The sequence below is a fragment of the Montipora foliosa genome, chromosome 13, assembly GCF_036669935.1.
Source record: "Montipora foliosa isolate CH-2021 chromosome 13, ASM3666993v2, whole genome shotgun sequence".
Taxonomy (NCBI): domain Eukaryota; kingdom Metazoa; phylum Cnidaria; class Anthozoa; order Scleractinia; family Acroporidae; genus Montipora; species Montipora foliosa.
Window position 1 is genome coordinate 30,788,155 of NC_090881.1, and position 17,500 is coordinate 30,805,654.

General features: G+C 39.8%; 3 protein-coding genes across 5 annotated transcripts in view; all 3 read right to left on the reverse strand.

Annotated features, from left to right (window-relative positions):
- The window catches only part of LOC137982896 (transmembrane 9 superfamily member 2-like), a 20,905-nt gene extending 16,951 nt beyond the window's left edge, over positions 1-3,954 (reverse strand). The window contains exons 1-2 of the mRNA XM_068830061.1: positions 3,692-3,954; positions 774-841 (exon numbers count right to left, since the gene is read on the reverse strand). Of these exons, the coding sequence (XP_068686162.1) occupies positions 774-841; positions 3,692-3,826 (203 nt within the window). The 5' untranslated portion in view covers positions 3,827-3,954. The remainder of the gene's footprint in view (positions 1-773; positions 842-3,691) is intronic.
- Positions 3,955-5,559: 1,605 nt separating this feature from the next.
- LOC137982895 (uncharacterized) lies at positions 5,560-12,857 on the reverse strand. Of its 2 annotated transcripts, XM_068830059.1 has the most exons (9): positions 12,588-12,857; positions 12,035-12,216; positions 11,632-11,676; positions 10,913-11,156; positions 10,554-10,742; positions 9,954-10,274; positions 8,687-8,914; positions 6,957-7,109; positions 5,560-6,805 (listed from the first exon to the last, which is right to left on the reverse strand). In XM_068830059.1, the coding sequence occupies exons 1-9, from the start codon at positions 12,775-12,777 to the stop codon at positions 6,153-6,155; spliced, it is 2,205 nt and encodes a 734-aa protein (XP_068686160.1). In that variant the 5' UTR covers positions 12,778-12,857; the 3' UTR covers positions 5,560-6,152. The 2 variants fall into 2 exon arrangements, with proteins under 2 accessions (XP_068686160.1, XP_068686161.1); XM_068830060.1 differs by lacking the exon at positions 11,632-11,676.
- A 153-nt stretch (positions 12,858-13,010) lies between these two features.
- LOC137982894 (4'-phosphopantetheine phosphatase-like) overlaps positions 13,011-17,500 on the reverse strand; it is a 21,236-nt gene continuing 16,746 nt past the window's right edge. For both annotated transcript variants that reach the window (XM_068830057.1, XM_068830058.1), the window contains 4 exons: positions 17,018-17,118; positions 14,804-14,872; positions 14,474-14,542; positions 13,011-14,223 (listed from right to left, as the gene is read on the reverse strand). In XM_068830057.1, the coding sequence (XP_068686158.1) occupies positions 14,082-14,223; positions 14,474-14,542; positions 14,804-14,872; positions 17,018-17,118 (381 nt within the window). In that variant the 3' untranslated portion in view covers positions 13,011-14,081. The remainder of the gene's footprint in view (positions 14,224-14,473; positions 14,543-14,803; positions 14,873-17,017; positions 17,119-17,500) is intronic.

The following is a 17,500-nucleotide window of genomic DNA, read 5'->3' on the forward strand; positions in this document are numbered from 1 at the left end:
GGGTGAGTGGGTAAGCTATCGCTTTCTTTATGACAAGAAACAAAAATACTGATAACATATCAAAGTGTGCCTCATGCCCAGTTCCACACAGGGTGCGAGTACTTATTTCTTGCCACTTTCGCAAGCTCAGCCAGGAAGAAAAATAAAAAAATTAAGACTTTTCATTTCAGAATTAACAATGAAGAAATTCTAGTGGATTTGAGCAAAACACTGAGCCTGGTCAGCACATCATGAGCAACAATTTTATGCTTTATGTGTATTGCTTTTAATAATTAAGTTGACCTCTCCAGGACACAAATGGAAAGAGGGTCACACCACTGGGTACAGGGCTGTCAAAAGGTTTTGAAGTAGGCATCCCAATTTTAGTACCATTTTTAGTGCCAAAGGTGCTAGCTTGTTAGGGGGGTCTGGGGAATGCTGGAAATGCTATTTCCAGCTTTTCCCAGGCAGTTTTTGGACCTCAGAAAACAGTGAAAATTAATTAAGAAGTTACATTTACCATTTTTTATGTTTATTGCCATTCTTTAACCACTTTGTTGGTGATTGCTCTACTGAATAAGAATCTAGTGATGAAATCTGTATTTCAAGAAAGGGTTGCAATCTGATGTGTCTAATTACAGACCTGTTTCTCTGCTTGGTATACATGTACCTTGAAAACTACTCTAAATAGACCATATTTCCAAATAGTATACACTGAATAGAAGTTAAAACTCATTTTCATAATTATGAAATTTTAACACAATTTAAAACCTTGGTCTAGTTGGAAAACAAACCTTGAGTATTCATAAGGGATCACAGACTCCACTGAATCCAATCGATTGACGAATAGTTCAATTTTACTCTGTAACAGTAGAAAATAGATAAACAAAAAAAAGGACCAATAATTATTGCCTCCACAAGGAATTTTCAGGAGGATTTCATGAAGTGTGCATACATATACAATAAAGGTAAAGGTAAAGTCTGCTACAATACGGAAATAAAGTTTTACGAGTATTATTTTACTTGCACCATGGGATTACCCAATTTACAGTGGCCCATATTTGCTACAGCAAAACGTACTCTTCCACAGCAAAACTTACTTTGTTAAGGCATGTTGCAACCGCTGAGGTCGCCAATGCAACTGGATTATATTCACTGGTGACTAACTTTTCACACTTAGTTGCCAGCCTGGCTGCTAAGATAATCATTTTTATTATATTATTATTATTATTATTATTATTATTATTATTATTATTATTATTATTATTATTATTATTATTATTATATAATTTTTATTCATCGAATGAGTGCAATGTATTTTCAAGACAATTCAGACTAAACTTGTGTAAAAATCGCTGGGCTTATAGCCGATAAAATATGGTATGTCCAATAGCGGACAACATTTCACGCTTTAACGCAGCATGTAGCCTCAAGTTTGATATGACGTTGATATTTTCCATTAAAATTTGGGATTTTTTGGTGAAGTTTTGAGATTTTTGAGAATTTTTTTTAGAGATTTTTAGAACATTTTTGAAGATTATCCCGATAGAATTTTAAGCGATTTTTTGAGATTATTGTAGGAAATAATGTGAAAGAAATGAAATTGCTGTTGATGATGAATCGTGTTGATAAAAGTTTAAAAAAGTACCACCGTCACAAATGACACATTATGTACATGTGTAAATAAGCGTTTTGGCGTCATCGTGACACCATTCTCAAGGCACAGAGAATAAATGAATACAGAGATTTAGTGTTCTTTAGAGTTAGTGTAAAAACAAAGGCTCACAAGTTTTTCAAGTGAATACCCTTGTGACTTTTGCACCAATCAAGTCCCTTTGCACGTTGAGAGAAGAACTTGCACTTTAAAAGTACCTCCAAGGCTCGAGGGTATATGAATGCTGATATTATATTACAATGTGTGGAACAGTCTATTCGGTCACAACCGAATTCCTTAGCAATGTATGATTGATGTACATTAAATTTTTGTCCAATTTATTTTGAAGTCAAATCATACAACATTTAAAATTTGCAACAATTTTTACCCATATCTGGCTGTCAAGGCCGTACCCTGCAAGCAGTTGGTTTCTCCTATGCTTATTGAGAGAGAAACCACTGTGACCAACCTGCCAAGGATTAAATTTGAACCGGTAAAAGGACTTAGTAAACTTTTTTTGGTGCTTGCACATGTGTTCAGCTACGTAACTGCTGCACTTGGGTGAGCCTGCAGTGTAGTGATTCTATTCTTTTCCCGTGTAATAAGAAGTGATGTCAAATACATCACGTGGGGTGAGATGTACTTCGCACATGCTCGATGGAAAATCAAACGGTTGCTCACATTGGTTTCTCTCACCTCAAGCATAGGAGAAATCAACTGCTTGCAGTGTATCACGGCAGCTTTATGCGGCCTGATTTTTGTATAAGCAGCCGAAAGGCTGAAATGTTTTGGCAGCTAAAATACTTGAGCTGTTGACCAAAGCTGAAACCGTAGGGGTCAGCTGGCCCCTAGGCTCTTTCCTGAAAGTCAAACACTGCTCTAGTTTGAATAAAACTGAATGTAAGTTATAATTTTAAGCTATAATTCAAAGATCCAACATTTTGACGCTCCTGTCTGGTGTCTTCAACAGGGGTGATCCAAAGTTATTGCAAGAGTCCATTTATATGCTACCAAGATTTTGCATTTTTCCTGTTCATACACAGCAGCTTCTGCTCCACTACTGCATGTTTATTCCTTATTTTCTTGAAGTTTCCATTGGACAAGAAGTGATCAGAATGAAAGTACAATTTGTATTATAATATTTGATGCAATTTGTGAAAGATATTAATTAAAATTTCATTCGTCCAAGGGATGTGACAACCTTTGGAGCTGTTATACTCATCCACAAGAGCTCTTAGTTGTCTGGGACAACCAGACGACCACAAATGTGGATCCCTGGATAACTTAAAAAATATTGTGAATTATCAATCAGCCATTTGTTCAGAAGGCCAGGCTGAAGTTGGAGGATGGTCAAGATTTTTGCACTGCCATTTTGGTTGTCAAGGAACTAAAATTCAACGAACATGTAAAACAGAAATCTGTTTCCCCTGTGTATTTGATGAAAGGAGAAAGGATAAAAAAAAAAAACATTTTAGATGCTTAACACTACCACACAGTAGCCCCTGTATATAAATAATTTCGGCTTTTGGAGTACGATTTGAAAGGCTTGTGTTGTTGAAAAAAGGATAAATAAACAACAAATTAAGAATTAATCCAAATTTACCCAGCTGCATTTAGACCATCATGTCAGACATCAAGCTTAAACTCCGTACAACGAAGAGAGTGGGCATAAGAGCATACCTTACACGATTGATAACTCAAAACATTTTTAAGACTCATTTATGGCTAGCTGGGGTAGCTTAAATATTGGTGCACACTAGCCTTAACGCATAATGTCCCAACAATGAGGCCTTTTACTACTTATGAAAGTTGCACTTCATCCAAGATATTTTGAAAACAAAGATATGATTAAAAAATTTTAAATAAGGATAAAAGACGTTGAATTTAGTTTTGAGTTACAGTCAAATTTCTTAAGAACTCTCGCTTTTCGCGCGCGATTTTTGCATGCGATATCTACATGTAGTACAACTTGAGACTGATGTGAAAGAGCAAACAACAATTTGTTTTACAACGATACAATAAGTCAAAAATAACCAACAAATCCCAAAGAACACTTACCGAGCAGCCTGGACTCTTATTTCCAGGTTCGCAATACGAAACTGGAGCAAGCCCAGGTAAATAAAACGCGGTGCAGTGAAAAACACATGCGTTGAAAAGCCCGAATAAGAACACTAGTGAGTTTTCAAGACCCATACGCTCCTAAAGTGTGTTTTCTCAAGTTTAAATTAATAAAAAAACAATTGAAAACCAGGAAAAATACTTTCCGATCTGTTACTCCTTCGTTTAGTGAGCCGCATCTATGCGCAGTGAGTTGCGCATATGAGTGGCCACGTCATTAGATCCAAGATGGCGACAAACGACAAAACACAACTCAGCGGGGAAGGAGGACCCATCCACAGGCAGCCCAAGCTCGGTAATACGATTTATAGATTTTGTATTGACCTTATTCATAAATGGCGGTCAATTTATAATTCTTTTGTCGAAGTGCAAATTAGCCTACCAAGCCTCGATACCATACAGTGAATTGAAAAGAATTCTTGCTCTAAAATGAAGCTTGGTAAGCTAATTTGCACGTGGACAAAAGAATTATAAATAAATGTGACCGCGATTTATGAATACGGTCTATGGGAAAACATACTTTGAGCTTATAAATGCTAAAATAAGCTGTAAATGTAGAAAAAAAGTTCGCTTACTTCTACATACGGTTGTCCTCGTCTTTTCTGTGCAATCGGAGGGCAAACTTAGCTTGTGTCCGTATTAGACGGGGTTTTTTTTGGGGGGGGGGGGAGAGGGGGAGTGCTCTCACCACTGCGCCATCCCTGCTTTTTTTTAAACTCATATTGTGGCAGGCGGAAAAATGACTGGAAGAGGAGGGTTGGAAAACTAAGAGCAAAATATAATTTCCTCTCCTGTTTTGTTTGCTCTTAGTCTTTCCCCTGCCTCGCTTTCCACAGCTGCTCACCGTGAGGCGCTATCGAGAAGCAATAAAAAATTGTACAATCCAAAGTTGAGACTGACGTCCTCACAAGATTGAAAATTATACGTTGGTCTACATTGTTTACATTGTTGCTGATTGCTATAGGCAACATTTCAACGTGTCACCAGAAAAGTAAAGTAAAAATCCATTTGATTTGATTTGATTTGCTGTCTCCCCAGGTAGGAGTGAAGCCTTATCCTTGGCCATATCATCTCGAGACTTTACCAAAAGGACTATCATTATTTTATCAGCATTATTTATTATCAGCAGCAAGATGCGGTTCTCGTCACAGAAGAGTATATTGCACCTACCGGCAGTTGATTGCGTTTCAGTTTTGTGCCCTAAGACAATATTGTGTCCACCCACAAAAATGCAGTGATAAAGAGTGATGGACAATGTTTTTAAATCATTTCATTCCTTTCTTAAAAGTCCATAAAACGTCCCGATTCAATATTTCTACATACAGTAACACTTTGAGGCCCCTTTATTCCATGGACGTCGGCACCAGATTCTCTCTTTCACCGTGAACCAGATTTCATGATTAATATTATTCAGTTATTAAGCCACTAACCAGCGCATGCCAGAAATCTCTTTACAATACAATACAATACAATCGTTTACTTACCCACGTAGCGTCCAATCAGCTAAAAAGCTCGTTCAAAATAGGTACGTGCTAACATTAATTAAGGGCGCGTTCGATTGACCCTATTCCGGAATAAGAATACATGGTGTGATGATTTAAAACTGTATGTTTGGCGTTTTAAAGCAACAAGGATAATAAAGATATGTTTAAAATAGCATTTTAGCGGGTGTTTGACAATTTTAATGTGAATCTCCGTAAAAGCGAGGGACTTCTAACTTCTATTCCATGTATTCCTATTCCGGAATACGGTCAATCGAACACGCCCTAAATACCCTTAAAATATAGAAAATCAAAAAAAGACATAAATCGAAAAGAAGACAAATTTAATGTAACGTTTCGGCTTCCTCGGATAACAGTAACAAGTGAAAACTTAAAAAGTAAAATTAAACCTAAAAACTGGAAGCAGCTTTTAAAGGAAAAATAACAAAAGCTAAATCTATCTTCCCGGCTTATCGCCGAACTAAGAATCTCAAGAGATCCTGGCACGTTCTAAGTTAAGACCGTTCAATGGTACCGTTAATCATGAAAGTGTTGGAGGGTATTACAAATGCGGGAAGAAGTGTGATCTCTGCACTAATTATCTATAGTGGAAGACAAATTTCAGAAGCACGGCCACTGGACGCAAATACTTTATTAACTAAAGGGTTAATTGCGAGTCTTATAGCATTATTTATTTAGCTACATGTCATAAGTGTAATCTTCAATATGTAGGTTCCACATCCACTAAATTTAAGGTTAGATTTCGAAATCATAAGTCATCTATGCTTACCAACAAAAAGACTTGTGAGCTGGTAGCCTCCTTCGCAGCCGTTTTTAGGGTTAGGGAAGACCCGGCCTTAAATTTCAAGTCACCCATAACTTTACTTGTTTTACAAATAACTGAAGTTGTCAGCATTTTCCTATTCCTCTCTTTCTTTTTCAAACAATCGCTCTCTCATTTTCATCTCGACAAATTTCAAGGAAAGATTGTGCCTAAACCTGGCCCACCCAATACCACTGTAGGCCTTGGCGTTGCCCAAAAACTGACCATTCAAATTAGAGTTGTGACAGTCATTAAACCACCAACCACCAGTTAAATCATTTGAGCAACTACCAGTCTTCCAGTTGTCATTATCAATGTCTCTGGTACTAAACATCATGTTGTTATGGTAACTCAAGGAATCCCCGGATGTTCCATTGTACTCACTGACTGATATCTCGTATCTGGACTTTTCATTGCCAATCTTGAAGTTCTCATATCGAGCAAAAGCTGTTTGCCCGTTCCAGTCCTCGAGCTCAATTCGCAAGGTCATTTTGCGCATAGAGGTAATGCGATGAATGTTATCATTTCCGAGCCAGAAATTCCCTTTGAGATTTCCAAAACCGTTTTTGTAGTCTTCCCAGGTTCGGTGAAATCCAACAGATGCGTCTACGCGCCTCTGAAACACAATCCATCCGCCACCATCCGTCTCTTGATCACAGAATACTTCCATTTTTGTCCTTCCGATGGGGTTCATAGCGTAAATTCCACTGGTGTTAAAGCCTGCATAGAGTATATCAACGCATCCTCTGACTTGAAAAAAGAATTCCAAAAGCAATAGTCAAGCTCTAAAATTTTAATAATATTCTCGCTAGGATTCCCGTAGATAAAAATTACTTGCGATTACGATAAAATTTATTGTTAACGTCATTCAGTTTAAATCGTTTGGCCTTAGTTCACTTACTTTGGGGCGGCTGTACACAAAGCTTCTGACAGGAATCTGAACAACATTTCATGTCACCAAAACAATCGGAATCCAGAGAACACTCATCATCAATCTCGTCTTCGCAGGTGTCAACAGGAAGAGGAATCGGGCAAATGCCAGTTTTCATGCCCTCTGTCAGGAAGGAAGAAAAGCAAAAATGCACGTCAGTCACTTGAATTCGCCGAAGAAACCATCCACAAAATGGTTCCAAGAAGAACACAGTTCACAACAACGGTGACTATAGGTGTAGATGACTTAAGCAGATGGTAAAAACGGAACTTTAAAGATACAATTCTCATTTGCACGCTCTGTGGTGCATCTATAGCACCCTTTGTGGGGGAAATCCCCATTAATTTGGGTGTGAGTAAGCCGTTAGGCCCATGAGACCCTTAAACTAAAATAGACCACACGCAGATCCATTTGATCACATAGAAAATACCTACCGTATCCAATTCAGACTTGCTATTTTCGACTATCTACTACTCTGGGCACTTCTCACCAAACTGACTTTTAAGAGCTCGTTTTCTGGTTGACACAACTATCCAAGATATACTCTTTTCTTAGAAGAACGTATAATTTTGGAGCTAACGTTGAACGTTTCTATTGCGATTTAAGCCTGAAAACGTTCTTAAAGTTGTGTGGTACTATACTAAGTTCCAATACAAACAGAGTTCAGTGTAAAAAGGAAACCACATCTTTAATGATAGAAACGTCCCTAAGTATTGGCCACTTTCGAAAATACCACAATACTCTTTGCTTGTCCAATTGTTTTTGTTTTCTCAAAGGACCATTGTAAGTCCCAAGAGAAACAAAAAGAACGATGAACAAAATCAAGACGCGTTCTCAACTGACTTTCAGCCTCAGTAAAGAGAGACTTTCGTATGACCTTGAAAAAGTATTCGCAATTTGTTTCATGGACCAATGTTTGGCAAGATTAAATCAAATTTTGTCCTTATTCCCGCCTAATATGGGCAGTAAACATTTCGATCACCCAATCACATTACTGCATTTCAAATGACGTCAAAGCGAAATGCCGGTCGCTTGCCAGAAAGTTCCATGGAGAGATGACGCTGTTTGCATCCGCGTTCGCTAAGGCAATGAAAATTGGCGCTAGTTTGTTTTTGTTCGATGAGCCAATTAAATGTTTTGCATTTTTGTTTACGTTCTGTTTTAACGTTTATTTTCCAAGGTTATTTGAAAGTCGCTCTATTCTTGGTACCGGTATGTTCTTAAAATTTTGGTTTATCTCAGCCTGAACGTTATTAAAAAAGAGAATGTACTGCTCAATTTGATGGAAAATGATAAAAGAAATCCTCTAATTTCGTACCGTCTCCTGGACCTACCAGTTTAGCTCGTATATAACAGTACCCGATTCCAGAATCTTGCGGAAGTATGTTGGCAAAAGTGGAAACATGAATCGTATTTTTGAAGAATTAAATTTAGGAGATCACGACCGCCTGGATTTGGAACAGCTCTACGGCAAGTATTTTGTCCAGCTTCGTCAATAAATGCACGCTACGCTATAAATTAAACCTGAAAAACCAAGGAGTCCATGAATCCAAAAACACCCAGGTCTGAGAAGTGAAACAGGCAGTTGCCGGCTCCAAGCGATGAACTCCCTGTTAGGAAATATTATATCTGTCTTGGACCCAAACGGCTGTACGTATCAGTATGTACGGGGAGCTTGCTGTTCATTAATAGGGACTTACTTTTCACGACAATAAGGTTCATGATAGAGGTGGCCTGGACGGCACCGCCAACGCTTCGAGCAGTGCAAAAGTATTTCCCAGAATCTTCAGGGACTATCTGAGAAATAATGAGAGTTCCGTCAGTTCGCACAGTTGCTCTACGATCAGGAAGCTCTGCATACTCACGACTCCAAGTAACCTGAAGGGTTTGGTCTCCATGTGCACTACAGTTCACTGCCAGAATGTCGCCTGTTAAAAACAAAAAAGAAGTCACTTAACCTATATAAGGCTCTTTCGGTAATGATATCTTTTCTTCATTTGCACCTAACCCCCTTCAAGAGAATCTTGGCTTTCTCTGGGATAAGACATTCTAGGCCACAATATGATGGGGTATTTCAACTAAAAGCAGCCTGCCGAAAATACTTCTTGCCAAAATAAATTAGTCGCAAGTTTACGGGCTCAAGTCCACTGAAGGCTTTGATTTTGTCCATGCCGCTCAGTTTGCAACTGCTGTGGTGGTTTTCTTATATGCAAAAATCGTTCGCTTAGAAAATGGTTTCATATAATCCGAACCTATATGCATATTCGCTACGAAGTGTTTTTCTTATATGATTATAAGGTCTAACTTCCTTCTTAATTTGTACCCCACCTACTTCATTTTGAAGCCTCTCGTGGAGATGAAATAAATAAATAAGACTAATAGAAGAAAGTTTGTCGAAACGAATTCAGGCTTCTATGCGTAACAGTGTCCAACATAAATGGAATTTGGAGCATTAGCCATTCGTAATCGCTCTGACGAAGGGCTAACGCTCGACACGTCAGCTCACAGTGACACACTTTGTTACTGTGGTTAATTTGCCTTCGAGCAGTTTTCAAATGACTGTCGAAAGTAATTACGCGATTGCTACGCTTGGTGATTGGTTTAAAAATCTTGCATTAGTTTACTAACCAATGGGAAGGAAAACCAAAACCAATCGCGACTTGCACGCGCGATTTTTCCCGCGCTTTGAGCAAGTTACACGGAATTGCAACGAATTTGGATTTGGTTCTTTGCGCTCTTTGAGCCTGTTGTGATTGGTATTTGTTTTACGACAATTGAAAAACGCTCTATCAACTCGTTTGATAAAACAAAAATTTTCGTGTTTGACTCCTCACCGGCCCCAACGATGCATCACCGCAGTATCTTTAGAAACGATCCCCTTTATTCGTATGTATCACGATATTTACCACAAACTGCGCATGCGTCGTCATGTACCCTTCAAAGCAACTGAATGCTGATTGAAATCACCTGTGTTGACGACGAGCTCCTCAGGTGGTTTCAGGATAAATCTTGGTATTACTAAAACAACCAACTGAGCAATGACTTGCAATTTACCAACATCATTGCTAGCCTCACATGAGTAAACACCAGAATCCTCTGCGGTAGTATTAATGATGTCGAGATTCCCATCTCTTGGGATGGCCCGCTTTTTCGGGAGACTAGAGAACACTCGTGACCATGTGACTATCGGGGAAGGAAACCCTGTTGCGATGCACTGTGGAAAGGTTGCGTTATTTCCCTCAATGCTGTAAATAATACGCTGGCTCAGCGGCTTAATACGAGGAGTTCCTGCAAACATATAACAGTTTCCCTCTAAGCTAAAAGTTAAGATTCTGTTGTTAAGATAACTATTCCTTGATTTGTTTTTCACTCATTGACACTGCATGATATATCTTAAGAGACAGAAAACCTCTTCCGTTTAGAAAGTCGCTTCATAATCGCAATTTAAATATGCAGCATTCGCACAAAAATCTCGTCCGAGTTAGGGAAAAAATATGAACAAACATTTGAGTGCTTTAGTGCTCATAATTGTCATAATCAAACATAGAAACGCTTTTCAATTCACACCTCTTACTACAAGATCCGTAAAGGCTTCCACCCGTTTCCGGTTCGTTCGCGCTACACATTCATAAGCTCCACTATCTTCGTACTGCGCATGTCTAATGATCAGCTGTCCGTCGCGTGGTACGAGATATTTTAGTCCATTTTGTAGTACTTTACCGTCCTTGCGCCACACTGTGGAAGGTTTGGGGTCACCTATGAAGGACATGGCGAAATTTTTCGTTAATTTTTTTGTCCGTGCAAGTTGGAAGTGAAAACAGTTGGAATTAATAATGAGCAAGAATTCGCTCAGTAAATACCAACCATGATACACCCTTTTATGGCGTACGGCAGCAATTATTGAGATACGACACTAATCTACTAACCTGTAGCAGCACAATGAAATCTTGCTGTCTGATTTTCATTTACAGTCAATATTGCAGGTAAAACTGTGACCCGTGGAGACCCTCCTGGGTAGTCATCACGCCGATGGGACTGACCGGGTTCTCCTCGGGTTCCTTTCGCTCCTTTTTCTCCTTTCTGTCCCTTGGCTCCAGGGGCTCCTGAGATCCCAGTATCTCCTTTGCTTCCTTTTACGCCAGGCTCGCCCGGGGGTCCCTGGAGACATTTCTGTCAAATTCGCAAAAATGCAATTTAAGGACGGTACCTACTCATTCAAAGGTATTTTTGCGCGGTTTATGAATATGCGGGAAACGCAAATCTTAACAAGTGTTATTGAAACCCAAAAAGAAAATTGGGCGCAACCAAACATTTAAGATAAGTAATCAACAATATTTGTAAAAAGCTTTAAAATACAAAGCAATGCGTGCTGTCCGTTTCCATATTGAGGCTTAATTATCTCTGACAAATGCATGGTTACTCCCAATTTCCTTTTTGGATACCAAGAGCACTTGCTAAGTCCTGCTTTCTCCGCATGGTTTTAAACCGCGCAAAAATATCCTTGCATTAGTAAGCATCACCCATAGGAAACCCGAGTGTCTCGAGATGCGCAAAACGTATGCGCAATAACAATATTAGGCACCGTCCTTAACTAAGACTGAAACTATGGGTGGAGGACTTTTCTTTAGCCTGATTACTTTGGTACCTTGGGGGAAACGTGTCTCCTCCGAACGCCGACGCTTTCCTTGCCCTAGCAGAAGATAAACGATACCCATTAGTACGCGAGGGAAGACCGGCCAGTGGAAACAATCAGTTAGTTCATTGGATAAACCACTTTGGCAAGTTAGTCGACTCAGTAGACAATGTGTAACGTTAATTTTCTTTTGAAATGAAGTGATCTGAATAATCCTCTTAGTAACCTCAGTAGCCAGTTTATGGTCACAACAGAGGCACAGGATGAAACGTTCAAGGCATTAGCGCGCTGAAGTCTCATCATTTCCAGGATTCAGTCGTTACTGATGACAACCGCAACTGCTCAGTTGTCTACAATTCGAACTTAATTTCATATCATTTCATTCCATTGTATATTCTTCTTATTCAATTATTACCGAACCAAGAGGTGTTCTGCACACGCGCCTGTTCTCTTCCTGTAGTTTCTGAAGATCGTCTTTGATTTGTTGTTGGATTTCCATCAATTTGGTTGCAGCTACCAATTTCTGGTCGGTTCCATTCCCAACATCAGCAGACCGACCGTTTCTGTGCTTTTCTTCATAGTAACTGTAAAACTTTCCTTGGAGAGAAAACATCAAGGATTCACAAAAACAAAAACTCTCATGAACGAGAAGTCTTTCTTCACGAAAGTTAGGGCACTATAGAACCTCAACTGGCTAAAAATGCACAACCAACGTGTAAATGCAACGCGAATGCAAACACTCCAACAATTTAACTGAAACTTACAAAAAACACGACGCTGAGAAAACCGTGCGAGTGGAAACATGATAGGGGAATTAAAAGAGGTAAGAATAACATTTCAATAACAGAGAAATATGGACTTTGAATTCACTTGCGAAACTACCACGATAAGGCTCAGTATAAGGCAATCACTATTAGCAGCAAGCCTGTCGCCAAAATGTGAGAGTGCACTATTAAGGAAGATCTTACCTATAAATTCTGATGATAGTTGATCGGTCCGTTTGATACACAATCGCTTCAGTGCAGCTATTTCAGTCTCCTGATTGTTCAGTCTAATTTCTGTGCGCAAAAATGCAGCCAAACCAAGCACGAAAGCTAAGACGGCAATGCTTAAGCTTATGATATTTATCGAGCTGCTCACACATAATTTTGAAAACATTGCCAAGGAAGCAAGCTCAAAGCTCTGACTCAATGGACAATGAGTCTTTTGTGAGATGGTCACGATATGTGCATGTCACGCCACAGTGATGGGTTGTGGTGCAGTAGATAACAAAATACTCGTTAGTCATGTCAAGGGTAATTTAACTACAGGAACATATGAGCATACAACAGAACTGTCCTCCGATTGGGTACGCACTGAGATAGAACATGTAAAGAAGAGCGTGTTGAAAGTTAGGCCTTTTAGAATATTTTATTGGCTGCCATTATGAAAGAGGTATATTGAGTTGTCAACAATAACCATATCCGTCAATGCCTATAAAAAACAGTTTCGTGGTCGTTATCAGAAAGGAGCTTAAGCAAGGACGATGCTATTGTAGATACGAAAACGTCAACTAAAAATAAAATAAGACTTCGCGTTATTCTTATGATTTCCTGACTTTTTTTTTGAAAATGCGTAAAAACTTTTCAAGAACGTAACCGACTGACATCAACGCTATGCGCTTTTCGAAGAGATGATTTAAAAGTTTATCATGGGGTGCTCACGTCCTCCCCATGATCTCGAATTTGGGGTGGGGTAGGTGGGTGGGTTGTGAGAATTTGGTCACGGTTCGAGAGAAGCAAAGAAATGGACCCGAAAGCATATTCGCGTGTGTAGGGCGTGCAGAGCCATTGCTTTTTGTTCATTTTCGACATCTTTGATGCTTTGCAATCTCGTCCCCAGAGTCCGGTGTGAAACAACAGTGGTTGTCAACGGTTACAACAATAGAACTTCACTACGACTGCGCTTAAATCGGAATTAGCCAGAGTCCGTCTTATTAGCGCTGACCAAAAGAAAAGCGGACTCTGGGGACGAGATTAAATGCTTTGAAGACCTCATTATCATAATAGGCTGATTTAGCAACAGAACGGGAACGTCAGTGGCGACGGCGCGCGCAGAAAAAACACCAATGAGAATTCAAAATAGAGTAGACTCCAATCTTTTCTTCTCTATTCTAAATTCTCATTGGTAGTTTTGCTGCGCGCGACGTCGCCACTGACGTTCCCGTTCTGTTGCTAAATCAGCCTAATCATGCAAAAGGCATCTAAAGGTATAGCGACTCAAGCATGCGCATAAGTAACATACGGGACAAGACACTATTTAACGACAAGTTTACGCGCTTGGATGTGTCACTTGAGTTAATGTTTGCGTCGCTAGTGAAGACCAATTATTATTACTAATTGTAATTATTCCTATTATCATTACTATTTTTACTATTGTCACATCATAATAGTCAACTATACGGCTTATTCTAGGGGCCGCGATCAAGACGCTGTGCCTTGTTCGTATCGAAACACCACACTGTACATATCACCCCCAAGCCTTCTTGCCAGCCAGCGATTCTTTAGCGCAGCAAGTTTAATGGATTCACAAGTAAACTTCGCGTCATAATTGGTATGAACGGCTCTGAAATGAGAAGAATAAAGCACTTCACATTACATTCTAATCAGTTAAGTCTTGCTAATTATGTTTGCTTTGTTCTTTTGCTTTATGGAAATTAATTATTTCGGATCCGGTATATGAAAGACCATCTCACCCAGAGGATTTCACATATCAATAAGCGAGTGCTTTGGGGCTGAAAACTTCGTCTATAAAGTTGGTTCGCAATCTGAGGAAAGTAGCATTTTATTAACGTTTCTTTAATTATTATGCCTACCTGCCCATTCCTTCAAGGATTAACAAATCAGCGTCCATGCACTTCCGCGCCAGCTCAGTGTTTACCCTCCTGGAAAGAATTATTTAAAAAATGGTCAAGCAATTTTGATATCTGTAAAACTTTCAATCCCCAAAACGTCTGGTGGTCTATACTTGTTTGGCCAATTCAGGTCAAACAAGAGCGGGGATTCTTTTAATGTTGCAAATGAAGCAGTGAACATAAACTTTTTGTGATGTCGTTGATTCAGTAAATCAGACGCGATAAGGAACAGCAATAAAGTTTCCTTGAAAACTAACCAAGAACAAAGGTTTTGGATGGATCCCCTCATACCTAAAATCCAAACATGGTGAACCAATTCCAGATTCCATGTGAAATAAACGTTTCTCCTCAAATGCAACCCTGAAAAAAAGCAACTAATTTAAACGGAAGTAAGTTTGAACAAATAAGGGCTTTGTTAGTGAGACACAGGCGGCGCTAAAGCTTGGCGTCATGTTTTTCTGAAAAAAAAGAAACCCAACAAACAAAAAAAGCAAGGTAACACACCATGCACCAACCCGGTGTGGAGAAAACATATCACCTTTGCGCACAACCATTTCACCTGATTGGCAGTGCAGCCATGGATTCTCTGCCTCGCCTATTCTGAATCTTCTCTCCATGTTTAAATTGTTTGTTTCTTTGAAGTAGATTTGAAGTCTGAAGTAGATTGTAAGTCGTGCAAGTTGAAAAAAAAAAAAGGGAAATGTCAGTTTGAGGGATGGCCATGACTGTTAACCAGCCATGTGCAACTGTTTCGGCCTTGTCGGGCCTCATCAGCAAGGCAAAGCCAACATACCAGGTAAGTGTTTTAGTCACTGCTTACGAGCCAGAAGGCCCATCAGGCCGGCGCTTATCTCCGGTTTCAGTAGCATTAAGCGACTAGGAGTATTTCTACTCCCCCATGGATGGGATGCTAGTCCATCGCAGGGTTACCCCCAGCATTACGCCGGTACCCATTTATACACCTGGGTGGAGAGAGGCACCGTGAGAGTAAAGTGTCTTGCCCAAGAACACAACGCAATGTCCCCGGCCAGGCCCCGAACCCGGACCACTCGATCCGGAGTCGAGCGCACTAACCTCCCACTTAAGTGTTTTAGGCACCCCATTAATTGGCAACTCCACATGCAAGAAATGTGGTAAGCTGGGTTGAGAACGGCAAAACTGTTGATGAGGCCTAACAAGGCCTAAACAGTTGTCCATGGTTGCCAATTGACTGGGTGAAATGGTTGTGCGCATGCGTGATCTGTTGGCCACACCGGGTTGGTCTTATGGTGTGTCACATTGCTTTTTTTTGTTTCTTTTCGCCTTGTTTTTGTTCTTCACATTCTTCACTGTGATTAAATTGCTAATTTGTTGGACGCGCTTTCCTAGCACACTTGCCACGGCTTTTTTCTATTTATTATTCGCCTTTTTTTCTCTAAATCCGACCCCTATGCAGATATCACGATGTTGATCAGAAGTCACATTGTCGAATATCGGTTAAAAAAAAAAAAAAACGCCTACAGTTGTAATTGCAATGAAGGTAAAAGATGATAGAAATCAAGTCGTAGGCGTCATATTCTTGACGAGCAAGTGATCCGTCTAAGGTTTGCTTCACGTCTCTTAGGTTTAATTTCTTATCACATAGCCAATAATTAATTGAAAAATATTCGTTAAGTTGCTAAGAAAAGGTTTTTGGGCGGAAATAGAATCCTCAGCGCTCCATTCGCTTGATCAGTGGTGACACATCGCGTGGAAGATTATGGAAGGGAGGGAACCTTATACTTTAATTTAAGGAAGTCTTCAGATAGTAGAGAGATTTACCATCGCGTTTACGTGAAATGGCAAATGTGAAAAGACAGGGTACTGGTTAGACTGCTAGCAGTTCCTTTTGAGTGGGTTCTGACTTGAAAGGATACTCCAAAATAAGGTGAGACACTTCGTGACATGTTACGTACTTCAGTGTTCACAAACAACACTGCTTAGGCAGAGAATAACTGCTGGGTTAGGCACTGATCTCTACTGATTAGGTCTAAGCGGCGACTCGAAATGGTTAGCTTTCATACATGGTTCTGGTGGCACTCTTTTCACAGATTTTTTTTTAACTTGGTGAAACTTTAGTAAGATCGTTTCGCACTTTATATACAAAAAATCAAGTGTCTACCTGATTTTGGAGTATCCATTCTAGTCACAACTCACTCAGAAGGGACTGTCGAACCGCCTGCTTTAGTCACGCAAGCGAGCCGAGGGAAGAATGGGGGATACATCTACATGTCGCTCTATGCCTATGCTCCTCCTCGGCTCGCTTGCGTGACTAAAGCGGCCGGTTCGACTGACTCAAAAGGGACTGCGAGCAGTCTAGGTAGTGTTTGTCATAAAAGAATGAAAATTTCTAACTTTTCTATGTATTTTGGGAAGTTGCACTTGAGATCTGTAAACAAAAGGCAAGAATTGAGCTTCACCCAAACAAATTTCTTTGATTTCTGCCAAAACGCAATTTTCAGTCTGCCGTTTACCGTTTGTCGTTACCTTATTTCGGGACATAACTTGGCTACACTTTCTGTCAAAATCACCAGTTCACTGTACATGACGTCGTTCAGAGCTGGATAAGAGTTTGCTGCCATTACAACCTAAAGATACCGCACAAGACGAACAAGTGTGAGGTTCACTGACAATGACATTGGTTTGTTTGATCGTTAGGTTAGGGTTATTGTGACCACCAATCCGGGTACGGTTTGATAAAATGGACTCTTACCAGACAAAAAGAATGGCTAGCACGGTCCATACAAGATACGATGAAATGAGGGTGTTAAGAGAGGTAGGCACGAAGGGGAGAGAAGAGGAGGGAAAGACATACGTGCTACTGGGTGAACTACATATAATATAACTTGAGTGGAATGTGTTTTAAGACCTTTAACATTTTAACCTAAAAATCAATCATCAACAACATCGATCATTCCTTCAGTTATCATCAGTTGTATTTGGCTCTTACTCCAAGTCAGCGGCAAACAA

Coding starts and splice junctions, on each gene's coding strand:
- LOC137982895 (XM_068830059.1), bottom strand. CDS start 12,777: ATGTTTTCAAAATTATGTGTGAGCAGCTCGATAAATATCATAAGCTTA. Junction 7,110..8,686: donor GAACCTTATTGTCGTGAAAA/GTAAGTCCCTAT, acceptor CCTTCCTGACAG/AGGGCATGAAAACTGGCATT. Junction 6,806..6,956: donor TTGTGTACAGCCGCCCCAAA/GTAAGTGAACTA, acceptor TCTTTTTTCAAG/TCAGAGGATGCGTTGATATA.